At 34.1% G+C, this 14,011-nt stretch overlaps 1 protein-coding gene across 1 annotated transcript in view; it reads left to right on the top strand.

Annotated features, from left to right (window-relative positions):
- Window positions 1-14,011, top strand: part of LOC128987969 (cyclin-J-like) — a 56,679-nt gene that overhangs the window by 15,139 nt on the left and 27,529 nt on the right. Inside the window, exons 2-3 of the mRNA XM_054409120.1 lie at window positions 10,671-10,787; window positions 13,306-13,477. Coding sequence (XP_054265095.1) covers window positions 10,671-10,787; window positions 13,306-13,477 — 289 coding nt within the window. The remainder of the gene's footprint in view (window positions 1-10,670; window positions 10,788-13,305; window positions 13,478-14,011) is intronic.

The raw sequence follows: 14,011 nt of genomic DNA, 5'->3' as shown, positions 1-14,011 counted from the left end.
AATACATAAAATGTTTGTTAAAAAAGGACCTTTCACGTGGTATGAAATTTGTTATACCTTGCTATTTAAGAATTTTGAGTTTTCAGCTTTCTTTTATTCTTCAAATTTGAGATATTTTTTAAAATTAGAAAATAACATGTAAAATGCCCTTACTACAACTTATCTTAAAGAGTAGCTCAAGAATAAGCTTGGAAAGAAATTTGGCCCTTTTCCATTCAGTAGTTAGGGTAATAAGGTACCATGTTCTATTTCTAATTTAAGAATATTAAACACACATCTTGTTTCAACAAACTCTATTTCCAAACTAAACCAATGTTTACAAAAACATGTTTACAAAAATCATCTGTCAACAAAAGATATTTTAACACAAATAAATCATATGACTAAAAGAACAGACTTAATACAAAATCCCGCCTCAAGATGTCTACATCTTCATGAAGCTCGGTACCGCCATAGACTAACCAACACAAGTAGACTTCTCATCCCATTGTAAATTTTGAAGCACGTTTTTCATGTCTAGTTCATGTCCGTAACACAAAGGCGCTAGTGTCGATGAAACTTTGTTTCCATTATTTTAGGGTTAATTTCTTGATTTGTGCTTTACTGTTTGGTTATATAACTAGGGGACAAGTTATTGTTTATGATTAGATCGTATTATTTGGTTAAACGAGGTTTTAATTGGCTGTAATAACGGGAAACAAATTGTAAACAAAACACAACCTCTACATAAACCGTACATGAACTAACAATAAAATTGTCTTCAGCTGTTCCATAAGGATGAGAAATCTACTACATGTTTTATTTATGGTACCGCCTCGGTATCTTGATGGACCTTCCGTAACGGGTAACTGTGCTAGCGTCTGGACGATCACGTGAGTTAGATGGACAATTGAGGACCGTAGATGAACAGTTTGAAAGAATACAATCTTCTCCGTAGTATGGTGCATCCTAAAGAATCAACTTCAAAGTCCTTTTTTAAAACGTTTTGACCTAACCTGTAAATACAGTTAAAGATAATAAATTTTTTTTGCACCAAAATCATCAGGGTGATTAGACCTTTGAATTGGTGTATCATACAACCCATGTTTACATTTGAAAATTTCTCAAAAAGCACCCCTACCCCCCAAATTAGGCCCTATGGGGGCATTTTTCAAAATTGAAAATAATTTGATTGGATTTGGCATGTCCAAATTAGGGGGAAATGAGAACTAACAAGAGTTAAAAGCCTTACCTTTGGACACAATAGATATGGAAAGTGTTCAAATGAACACCCTGTATATAGATTTATATATATATATATATATATATACTTTTGTGCCCACCCGGTTTGGCAGTCAGTGCGCTGGTAATTTACTCGGTGTGGCAGTCACCCGCCCGAAAGCCAGTCAGCTCTCCCATAAGCCAGTCAGGTATGGCTTCCCGTGCACTTTATTTATTAATTATTTAAGTTATTTAATATTTAATATTTAATATTTTATATTAAATATTAAATTTAATATTTTTAAATTTATTATTATTATTTTTTTATTATTATTATTTATACAGTTATTTAATATTTTTATCCCCATACTTCTGTTCTGAAACATCATGTAGTAGTAGCCTAGGATGACTACGGTATCAGTAGTCTTCTAGTCTACATTTTCATTTTGTTTTGTTCTTTACGTGATTTATTGCTGTACAGTAAGCAAGTTTTGTTTTGTTTGAGTAAGCATACGGTGTAGTTTTTATTAGTAAACCAAGGTTAATGACTTAACATATCACGGTTGCGCAATACCTATTGTATTTTGACTATGTAAAATGCAAATTTATAATCACGTTAACGTCCATTTATATAGTGTCCCGGAACGGCATTGTTCCTGAGTAAGAAACATATAAATATCATATTTAAACTATCCAGAAGTCCTTAGTTACTCACACGGGGAAAAAAGTTTTAGGCCTAAATCATTTTAAACCTGTACATTACATATTTTTGGTCGAGTTTTCGACCACTGGACGACCACTAGTTAAAGTTAATTGTATTACAACAATCTTTATAGTAAGCAATATAAGCTTGAATCGGACTTATCTGCCTTCAGCTAATCCATCATATGATAGTACGTTAGAGAGTATGCCCATGCTGAAGTTTTACTTATACTTGAAGAATGACTTAATTTAGTACCAAGAAATAAATCACACCCCTTACATACACTGTGCTGTTTTAATGCTGTGTAGTTGATTGCTACTGTATTAACCTGTGATAGCATATTAATTCATTCATTAGGAACGTATTTAAAAAAATACTACTTTTATTTTTTTTATTTCTATGATTTATTTACAATAACAGAAATGTGTAAGATTAAAATAAATTAATGTGTTGCATTGTCCATTTAAAGTTACATCATAGTAAATTAAAATTCCACTGAAACTTAAACAATAAAAGCCGAAATTAGTTATAAAGAAAACACGAGTTTCCTTTATATTGCTTTTACAATCGAAATATACATACTGAGCCACGGCTCGGTCCCCCGGTACTTTTCATTTTAAATATTCAAATAAAGTCGATTATTTTTAATGTTTTATGAAACGTGACATAGCAAATTTCCACGGAACTTTTTTTGTCGGCTACTACTTTATTTTATTTTTTGGTCAGGTTAGTATAAAAACAGTGGATTCTGTATACAAAAAGTGAAATGTTCTAAATCATATTTTTTTTATTTTTGGCTTATGTACGTAATTTAAATTGTACGAGAGGGGCTTCCCACCGTGCCGGATTGCGCCGTGCGGGCATATTTTGATCCAGTGGCGGGTGTTTGGTGTTTTGAATAAGAATACTGAATTGCTCGTTTTAAGATCGTACCATTACAAATCCTATCATTTTAAGATTTGCTTACACTTACGAGAAATGCATTTTCCATTTGTAGATTTCTCAGGTACAAATTTTATGAAATAACGTACATTATTGCGTTGTTTGACAAGTAGCTGGGGACCAAGCTTTGTTCGGGAAACTTTACACTTTGAGAGTATTCCTTGGTCAATGTAATGCTATCCCAAAAATAATAATTTGCGGTATTTTTTTTCTTGACATTTAACTTCTATTCAAATAATAATATCATAGTTTACTGAAATGATGAGATAGAAGAGTTTTTAAAAATTTGTTTGGTTCCCCTAAATGGCCGAAACTATAGAAATTACCCAGTATTTTTCACGCTGAATTCAAAGAAGGCTATTAGTAGTATGAAAATCTTCCCACCTTCCTTCCTTTGAAGTATTAGTCACTGCAAGAACTTGGACTCGCTCCAAAACCAGAACCGAAACGTTTAATTTACCCTCAATTTTTAAAATGTAATAAGTTACAATTTTCTGGAAACTCAGGACACTTTCTGACTGAAAATAATTACGGTTGATCCTTGTTGGTGAGTACCAAAAAGGAACCTTAGGTATAAACATGGTTGTATATCCAAGTTTGGTTGTCCTTGATATTGCACTATTTCATTGACACTGACAAATTAGGGCTAGGCTGCACTATAAGTTAATTAGAAGTTTATTTGATATCTAGTCCTAAGCTTATAGCCATCTTAAGGCAAACATAACCAAAACCTAACCACAGACATATAAATATAAGTGATATAAATATAAACACTCATCCTCTGTAGGCCTAAAGCTACCTATCTATATTTTTTTGGGTTAGGATTAGTACTTTTTTGAGAGAGTGTCATTATGTACTGAGCACACTTAGATGATATAGGGTATCAGTGATTTATGAAATTATTTATTTATAAAAAGCAACCTAACGGAGTTACCTTAATGATGCACACAGTATTTAATACAAAAATTAAAGCTTATGCCTATGTATATTAGTTTTAAAAAAGAGTAGAATAAGGCACCTATAATCTAGATTAGGCATTGATTAGTGTTTATAAACTAAACATGGATGAACCACTAAGTCAAGCTACTAATCCAGTTGTTCAGGCTAGGCTAAACTGAACTCTGAAAGCATCCATCTCAAAACGGCCACAACTTAAGAACAGATCCTAGAATTTGATTTATTTTAAACTTTATTTTTCTGAAATAGATAGCTAAACTGTCCAGTGCAATCATCCCACACTGCAAATAGCAACACTCAAACTTAGTTAGGTAAGCTAGTGGTAGGTTACAACTAATTATTATCCCTGTGACCGATTCAGTGTAACATCTGACATCAGTCAGAATCAGACGACATTATTGACAACGACACTCGTCGTGTCGTTTCTTTAATTTACGGTATAATATAGTATAAAACATCTACCATATCCATAATAATGTTCTACCACTGCACCTAAACAGCAGAAAAAAGCAAATCACCAAATTCAAATCACCAAGATTCGCACAATATGACAAATTATTTATAAATTTAAAACAGTATATCTTCTGTGCCAGTAGTTAATGCGTGATTGAACTTCAAACAAACAAACAAACACACAAACTTTCACATTTATAATATTAGTAAGATAAGATGTATTAATTAAATATTAATTACTAGCTGTGTGCCCGTTCTACGCACGGGGATCCTCTAGTGGTCAGTTGAAACCTTCCTAAATAAAGAAAAACTATTGGTTTGCATATTTTCAGATATGCTAGCCAAACTATTATATACAAACAAATACAGTATCTGACAGTTTCAAGTAAAAAAAAATGCGTAATAGATCTATGAGGGGTACACTTCCATATCTGTTGGCACAAACAACTAAATTAGTAATATTGATTATTCGATTGTTTAATTCCATATATCGTTTGGTTAGTTAGGTTAGGTTAACCTTACCTAACTAACCAAACAATATATAGTTAAAATACTATACCTCAACCTCGCCATTAAACATTCAGGTTGGAAATTTCACTATCAAAGGTGCTCTTGGCCTGTCCGTACGGAACACTGAGTTATATGTGCTACCAACTTATGAATAATTGTTTAAGCCTACGAACCCAAGAGATGGATAATTGGTCTGTTGGACGTATGGTCCAGCGAGCAGCACATAGCGTTGAGAAGACACATTAGAAATACGATTTGAGCATAATCCGTAAACCTCTGTTACAATCACCCACTGCAGTTGTCTCTAAACACTTTACACAACCACCATTGAAGTGCCGTCAACGAGTTGAAACCTTTTATGTAAGCTATTGGTAACGCTTATGTAAAAAATGTAAGTTTCCCAGGCATATAGAACACTGAGTCAAAGTCTTTTCCCCGGTTATAAACCCAAAACTCGATAGAAATTCTATACACAAAGAAGCTCTATTTTCATTTACGGTTACCCTACACATTATTGCACTTGCGATTAATTAAATCCGTTATGTAAGGAAAAACGGTTTTAATCCAACTTGGTTTGGATTTGCTTTTGAAACTTGATCTGAAATGATTGCGGTATTTGTAAACAATATTCAATGTAAACATATCAGTGACAGCTAGAGAAAAATAATCTTGATCCGAACAGCTGTTCGCTATTTCATATGATGATTATGTGATAAACATTGTGAGAAAACTTGACAAAAATCGCACAAAATTGGGTTTTAAACGTCCGTAAGTTTTTTTTACAAAGTAGCGAGGCCATATTTTAATAGCTAAAGACACTTTCGCCAATCCAGTGAATACATTAAAATGATTCGAGGATCTTGATAGGTACTCTCGTTTTCAGGAGAAGGCCGCGTAAAATGGCCTTTGGACCGTGACAGACGGAAGATAGACAACAACGGAATTGAGATAATAATTGATGATTGAGATAATAACGGAATTGAGATGAAACTTTTTTCGGATTCTTGAATGTTTAAAACGTAAAAATAATCTAAAAGTTGATGATTCTGAGCAATGTACAGACAAAACTCTAATTTTATTTATATAGATTAGTACCTGTGGTGATTTTTATTAGAAATTTATTGAAGTAAATAAAAAGCAAAGTTAAAAACCATCTGACCAGTGTTTTTATTTAAAAAGTACGTAGGCCTATTTGATTGGCTTTGTTTTCTGAACTAAAATATCTATTTCCTGATCTATTTTTAGTTCCTGTTTTCGAAACATAATTTGGCAAAACAATTATATATTCATTAAACAACTTGATCGAAAAAAAATTTTAAACATTGGAGGACAATTAAAAAACTTTTGAATTCTAATAAACCTAGCTGCCGTACCTGTGTTTTACATCGGAGAGGATTTTGAAGAGAAAAAGTTTGATACACGTCACATATTTCAAATCCCACTCCAAACACGTCATGTTAATACGTTTACTTCCTTAAATTAAGAAAGTCACAATCTCCAATTAACAGGCTCGTAGCAAAAATTAAAAGTTTCACAATTCGAATAGTTTCTACCTTTTGGACCGCAAAATCAAAGAACTTTATTGACAGCATTTAAAGCTGACTTCGTTAAACATTCTGTTATCTACATTCTTCAAAAATGTAAACATTGTGAAACTTTGGAATCCCATGGGGCGTAACTCAAAGAAAACACGTTAAATGTAATCGGTATATTTGTTAACCAGGTACAGGGCTACCTCTTGAATTGATATAGATAATAAATCGAAAAATAAAGAAATATAAGTTGATTGATTATTGGCTCTTACAAAAGGGTAAACAATCAAGGAACATGATTTAATTAAGTAACCACACATCACTGAGTCTATATCTTCATTCTTTCTTGTAAAAATCGCTTTGATTGTGGCTATATAAAATAGGGAAGTAATATTTCACTGTACAACGAGCTCAAAAGCTCGAGAACCAGCAATAAGATGGAAATAACCGGCAGAACCTTTAACCATCCACTGGCTCGCTAGTCGCTACCCCAGGTCGGTCGGTAGCCGGGTAGCCCATCAATGGAACCCGTTAGGCTCGCCCCTACCTCTCGCCACAAAAGAGACAAGAATTTTGCCTTGTTCCACACGCCTTTGATTGTCTGAGGCGGGAAAACTATTTGTGTGCTACGGCCCCGCGCAACACAGGATATTGTTTTCGTATTAGTTGGCCTTTTTCCAAGATGACCGTGACCGTTAACTTATTTTATGGACTCCCTTGGAGAATAATTCAAAACTACAAAGAACATTTCTAATCCCACAGTATACTAGCTATTTAAATTATAAACACTTTGGTGTTTGAAAAATATTTTTGGACGATAAATTTTGCAGCTTTTTGAAATCATCCAAGATGGCCGCTTGCCTCCAAGGACTCAACAATAGGCCTAATTGTGCGACTATAAAGCAATAACTTCCCACCTTACGCTTGCGAATTAGTACGGTACATATTTGTATCCACAGTTGCCAGGACGACTATTAAGACGACCAAAGATTACATTGACATTTAGGTATTTAATCTGTAGAATAGTAATTGTTAAGTAATCTGGAAGACAACTAATTAAAATGAAGTGCGAAAGATGGGTTATGAGAGTGCTCAATGCCTGAAGCATAATCCATTTGTTTGAGGTGCGGATTTTCAAGCTTGTAGAACAAATAAATATCACAAAGTAGAAGGGCAGGAGTGAAAGTGACTGAAGTGACGGGATACCCGGGTGGATTTTCAGTGACTGGATTCCAGTGGTATGCGGTAAAATATATAGTGACTGGCTTAGCAGCACAAATTTTACGTGACTGGCTTTCCCATGCAAATGCGGTGGTGACTGCATTAGCATAGCATTTTTTACGTAATTATATTTTAGTATTTTTAAGAAAAAAAGAGATATATACGTTCAGATATGTCTAGGCTTAAGATATTTACCAACATATATTATATATATATCATAGTCTTGAAATATATTGGGGGGTGCAACTGACTGACTTCCAGTGTATATTTTATGTGACTGGCTTCCCGGGCGCGGCCGTGTATATATATATATATATACGTCCGTGAACGTGATAACTTGAGTAATTTTTGTCCGATTTTGATGAAATTTGGTTTTAGGGTGTAACGCCGGATAAACTTGAATGAGTTCGCGAACCAGCATGATCGGACCATGGGAACGGGGTTTTACGGAGGGTTTTATAAAGTAAAAAATGGTTTTTCTCATTTTTGACCCTCTCAATACAAAATTTCCCAATTTCTCTCTAGATCTTTTTAAAGAGCTTAAAAAAACAAATAATTTAGTATATTAAAGTGTTTTTGTACGATTATTGGTAACGGAGAAAATTCAAAAAATTGTAAATTTAAAATTCCCATGTTATTCTTTATCCGGAGAATATTGTAAAATGTTGTTGTTTGCTTGTTTATGAATATATTTTGATCAAACTTGGCAAATTTATTTATTTTATACTAAGCTATGTACATTTTACAAAAAAAATATGTTTTATTAGTTTCCTTGTAGCAGCAAACCTAGGTACTCAATCTTATGTTATTTAAATAGATTTAATTAAAAATCAACTCAGACAAATGGAAATTCGCTTAGTATGCAGGTTTGCTGCGGCGGGGGTATATTTTATTTTATCTTTGTATGAATTTCAAGCGTTTTATTATGTTGTAAGAGTTTATCTTACAACAAATGTCTTTTTTTTAATGTTGGTTAATTGGGAGGTAAAATAAGATACGGGCTAACAAACACAGTCATTAGAGTAGCAGTATATATCGTATTTAACAAAATGCAATCAATATCATGACAAAACTAAAATGTAAAATGATACGATACAATATTAAAAGCCCCAACGTTCATGATTCCAGGCTCCAAAGTAACAGAATGTTTGCAGACGACATTAAGCAGTGTACAAAATCACCGAGAAGTAAAGTAGTAAAGTATTTCTTGGCGACGAAAGTAAGATTGCATAATAATCAAAGACCCACGTTATAACACGTTAAATTTGTTACCCTAGTTCGTTATCACTGAAGAAGAGGCCTAACGAAATTAAACGATTACTGATAACAACATAATATTAATAACACCAATGTTATTACTTGTTCAATACAATTATTGAATGAATGATAATACATTTAAATAAGAATGAACTCCAATTTTTCGGCCCCACTCGTCTCACGGGCATGTCTGCTCACCGTATCCCACTCACCAATTCGTGGGCCCCCTCAGCTCCCGGGCCCCCTCGCATTGCGGGCCCTGCGGGCCCTTCTGTTACGCCACTGATGTGAGCTATCATCATGCCAAATTTCAGCCCAATCCAACCAGTATTTTTTGCGTTTACTTGTCACAAAAATACATCCATACATCCAAACTTTCTCATTTATAACATTAGTAGGATGTGTGTTTGTTTGTTTGTTTGTGTGTTTAAGGGTCAATCACGCATAAGCCACTGGATGGATTGGGCTGAAATTTGGCATGATGATAACTCACATTCCCGAGTAACATATAGGCATATTCTTATCTCAAAAATCCCTTCGGGCTCCGCCACAGTGGCTCTGTAGTTCCCCATGTTAACCTTATGAATATTCATATTTAAAGGAAATTAAAGAATTTAGTCAGCTGTTTCAACTAAAAAAGTTGGTTCTATGATATACAAAAGCATTAAAAAGTTATAAGATTTCCCAACAGGGTGCAGCACTATATTTATTTTGCATTTATGTAAACAGCTAATTTGAACTAAGCAGCAACAAATGACTGCGATACGCAATGAGAACTGTCAAAGTAGGATTGTTTACAGTTATGTTTATGTTCTTAATGTCATGAATAATTTGTGATTTTTTAAATTTGTAATACTTTATTTTTCTTTATTGTTTAGGTGAAGAGGTAGAACATTATGGCTATGGTAGATGTGTAATACCATAGTATACTGTCAATTTAAAGAAGCAAATTTTATCAAACTTTGTCCTCCCCCATTGCAAACGAAAAGCTTGAGTATAACTGCTATAAGCAATTTAAACTTATATGCCAACCCCGTACGAAGGACGGGTACTCTGCTAGTATATTATAAATAACATTAGGTTTAACGAGTACCTAGGTTTTCTGCCATAAGAAAACTAATTAAGTGTGTGTTTTTTAGTAAAATATTGATAGCTTAATATAAAAAAAAAATTTGCCAATTGTGATCAAAATATATATATAAACAAGCAAACTACAACATTTTACAATATTCTCCATAAGAATAACATGGAAATTTTAAATTTACAATTTTTTAAATTTTATCCCTTACCAATAACCGAACAAAAATAATTTTATATACTAAATTACTAGTTTTTTAAGCTCTTTAAAAAGGTCTAAAGAGAAATTGGGAAGATTTTTGTTTTGAGGGTATAAAGTGAGAAAAACCAATTTTTACCCCATAAAACCCCCCGTAAAGCCCCGTTCCCATGGTCTGATCATGCTGGTTTTTTGAACTCATTCAAGTTTATCCCGCTTTACACCTTTAAACCTTCATCAAAATCGGACAAAAATTAATTCATGTTATCGCGTTCAAGGACGTACATATACAATTATAAAAATTTGAACGAATGGTGTTTTTGGCCTCTGGGGACATCAAAATGAAAAAGTAAATCAGTCCCGGGTCTAGATCTTACCGTGCCACCTACGGTAATAGCTACTTCCCTATAGGGAAATTCGCTAAAAATTTCAAATAGAAATTTGAGAAAATAACTTTTCAAATTTCTATTTGAAATCAAACCATGCTACAGTGTTTTGATAGGATTTTGTGAAGACTCAGAGCAATATAAAGTTGTAAATTAATTCAAATATACCACGGATCTTGAAGTCACGAAGTGATGCTGCTGGCTGCTATTAATAAAAGAATGTACTTTTCCAGATGTCAGTTAGAAGTGATGCTGATCAGACAATTTTCTCCCAATACGCCAGGGAAATAGAAGAACATTGGAAAAGCAAGGAAATACAACGGCGAAAATACAATCATGCTTCACCACAGGTACATTTCATATTCTGTAGCTTATTCAGATCATATCTCTCACAATGTGCTATTCCTAAACCAAAAGCAAATGGAACTGTTAGAGAATTGTGTCACTTTTGATAGTACCTTGTAATTTAGGCTTACATTTTTAATTGTTTAGAAAAAAACATTGGAAGACCAGACACTAATAAATACTTGGTTTGAAAAAATTAGAATCAGTTTAAGGTGAAGTTTAATAGACCTGATGAATGCAATCTATAAAAGTTGGCTGATAATATTGAGAACCTTGTTAGTTCAGTGTAGAATTAGTACATAGTCAGAATACTTGTTTAATCCAGACCTTCCAACTCTCCCGCACAGTTGCCTAACTAACGCCAATGCAACCAATTGCGGAGCATTGAGCCGCAGGGCTTAGGGAGGCGCAAAAACTGTTATAGTCTAGAAAATTTTTAACTGGAAGTTGAGGTATAGATAGCAGGTTCGAGGAGGTGGGACAGTGTCACATGGGGTCGTGTGTGTTTTACAATAGATAAACCGCCATAGTACTGTTTAGCCATAAATAATAAATAATCTTTCAACACGTTTTACTGAGTTACAAACAGTTATACTGTCTAACAAGTTGGACTACGAGATTATGATCTTCAATTAATATTCGTTGGCCAACGAGAAGGATTAGTAGTACTGGTCATCTCAAAATTAGATTAATTCACACTCCATTGCCATTGCCGTGATCAAATTGTAACCGTGTCAAACGCTTCTCCTTTCAAGGGGTTGTTTCTGTAATTTTTAGTAAAATAAAGATATCAATAGCGATGGCATTCAAGGTTTCAAAGAGATCGTTAATATCTTATCTACTTTCAAATGTTTGTCGAAATATTTTATTTACATAAAGAAACCAGTGTACTTTTTATTTATGTAGTACAGCGCAATAAATCAAATTGTTATATATTTTCAGAGTTTCCAATAACCTTGGTATTTCATTCTTGGTAGAACAAATTCATTCAAAAGAGTTTGGTATTTATTATATATAAGAAGCCACTACAAAAGATTCACATTTAAATGCAACACTAAACATTAGTGTGGTAGTGCGCAAAGTAGAGTCAGTGTATATTTAAGTTTGTTTCCAAATCTGGAAGAACTTCAAACAGTACCAGGGACGTCCCCTAAGGATCTCTGGAAATAATTTTATTCTACAGGGCCCACTCAATATTTATCAACATCAAACTTCCACTGCCAACGCTCTGTTGTTTATTATTGTTCTCTTGTTCTTCCAACCCAGGGGCAACCAAGATTTGTAAAGAATTAATCATTGAGAGTATTGCAAGGAGAGTTATATATATTTAAATATATAAGTCGGAGCCTTTTTATTTTTCTTTACAAATAAATATTTTTATTTTTCTTTACAAATAAACGATATCATCGCGTGATTTCCTGGTATTGTTTGATTCTGTGTGATTCACTGAAGTTGTTTGAATTATTAGAAAGTTTTATTGTTATTGTTATTGTGTATTGTGTTGTGAATCACTGTCAATTGTCGTTCGTCGTCGTGAAGTATTATTTTTCGTAAAACAGAGATCTATTTAACGTCAATTGTAATTGTTACCTAGCGAGAAAATGCCGCGACAATTTGGGCCCGAATATAATACGACAGCCAGACGTGTTCGAATGGAAAGAAGGAATTTAGAGCAATCAATTGACATAAATGCTACGAACGATCATGTCACAATGTCATAATGTCACAATGTCACACCGAGTAGACAAAATCCCGATTGTTGTTTGCTGATCGCAAACAACCACGAACCATCGCCAATCAGACAAAATTCCAATTGTTGTTTACTGGATTTAAACAACCACGAATTGATTGAAATTTTATCCAATACGCCTAATACAATTCACAGCAGTCATGACCCAATTCAGTCTGTTGCCGCCAGTTCATGTTACAGAGATATCCGACCTTTGAACAAGTGTGCCAGGGAGATAGTGGGCAGTACTGAAACGACTGTTCTCGTGGGAAATATTTGAGACCAGTGATCACGTGTGTAAATACAATGCTCTCATAAATTTAAGTCGAATATCACAGTAAACAGTCCGTTTTATAGAGTTTTTGGGAACGTCGGTTTAACCGGAAAACCCGTTATCCGGACTGGCCTCGTTATCTACTGTAGTTTGTACTGCTATTATAGTTCGGCCGCTTAGAAAGCGACCTCCTAACCAATGCTAGAGGAGGTCACTTTCTAAGCGGCCTGAACTATAGGCTAAGATTATACTAGGAGGCTGGAGTCCGAAATGCATCCCGGGAGACAAAAAGTCACCGGACACGTGAATTTCAGCGTCCCAGCTGGGATGCTTAAAATGGAGCATTCGGTGGTTTTTTTAGCATCCAATACTGGCATCCCTTGTCTAATCGCCCCCATTTCGCCAGCGTCCTAGTATAATCGTAGCCTTCAGGCCTACTAGAATACTAGGAATAGGATAATTTGTTTTCATTATTGAAATTGGTTTTGCTACTCTTGGTATGCATGTGTTTTTATTTCAGCTCAAATGTCGAAGGCAGTTGATAGAGTGGCTCATCCATGTTTGTGAACAAATCAAACTTAGTCACAAAACAGTCCATCTTGGAGTTTTTTTACTTGATATGTTTATGGACAATCATTCAATTGACCCGGATCGGCTTCAATGTGTTGCTCTCGTGTGCATAATGTTAGCAGGTAAGTTCCTATGGATAAACCCTTGTTAAAACTGTATTCATTGACGAGTAAAGTAAAACCTTATAGACTGGCTAAAATGGGCGACTCCTTCAAAACCAACTCAACTCGCTTTTTTAATAAACTACCCGAATATTAGTATTAGTTATAATTGGCTTATTAAAAAAACAGACATAAAGCTTTTGAATAGTAAAAAGAGTTTTACATGCGTTAGAATATATAGAATATATAGAATATATATAGAATATATATATAGAATATATATAGAATATATATATAGAAATATATATAATAATATATAGAATATATTATTTCTATATATTTCAACATACACGCAACAGCGAAAAGGTACGTTTTATAATGGTGAGTGTATAAGCTGCAGGGGCTTCTACCAGTCATGAGTGGGGGAAGCTAGACCGCATGGCCAACACTGAGCCAGCTATCCATGAGTTGTGTAGGCTATATGGTGTTGAGCCCAGCTTAGTTAGCTTAGTACAACTGGCTTGTAGCAAATCCGTTCTATTCAGTCAAGGACTT

This window comes from Macrosteles quadrilineatus, unplaced genomic scaffold (assembly GCF_028750875.1).
Source record: "Macrosteles quadrilineatus isolate MER2022 unplaced genomic scaffold, UCM_ALF_1.0 Scaffold_2__2_contigs__length_208266976, whole genome shotgun sequence".
Taxonomy (NCBI): Eukaryota; Metazoa; Arthropoda; class Insecta; order Hemiptera; family Cicadellidae; genus Macrosteles; species Macrosteles quadrilineatus.
Note: the sequence above shows the minus strand (reverse complement) of the source record. Positions and strands in the feature narration are given on the sequence as shown.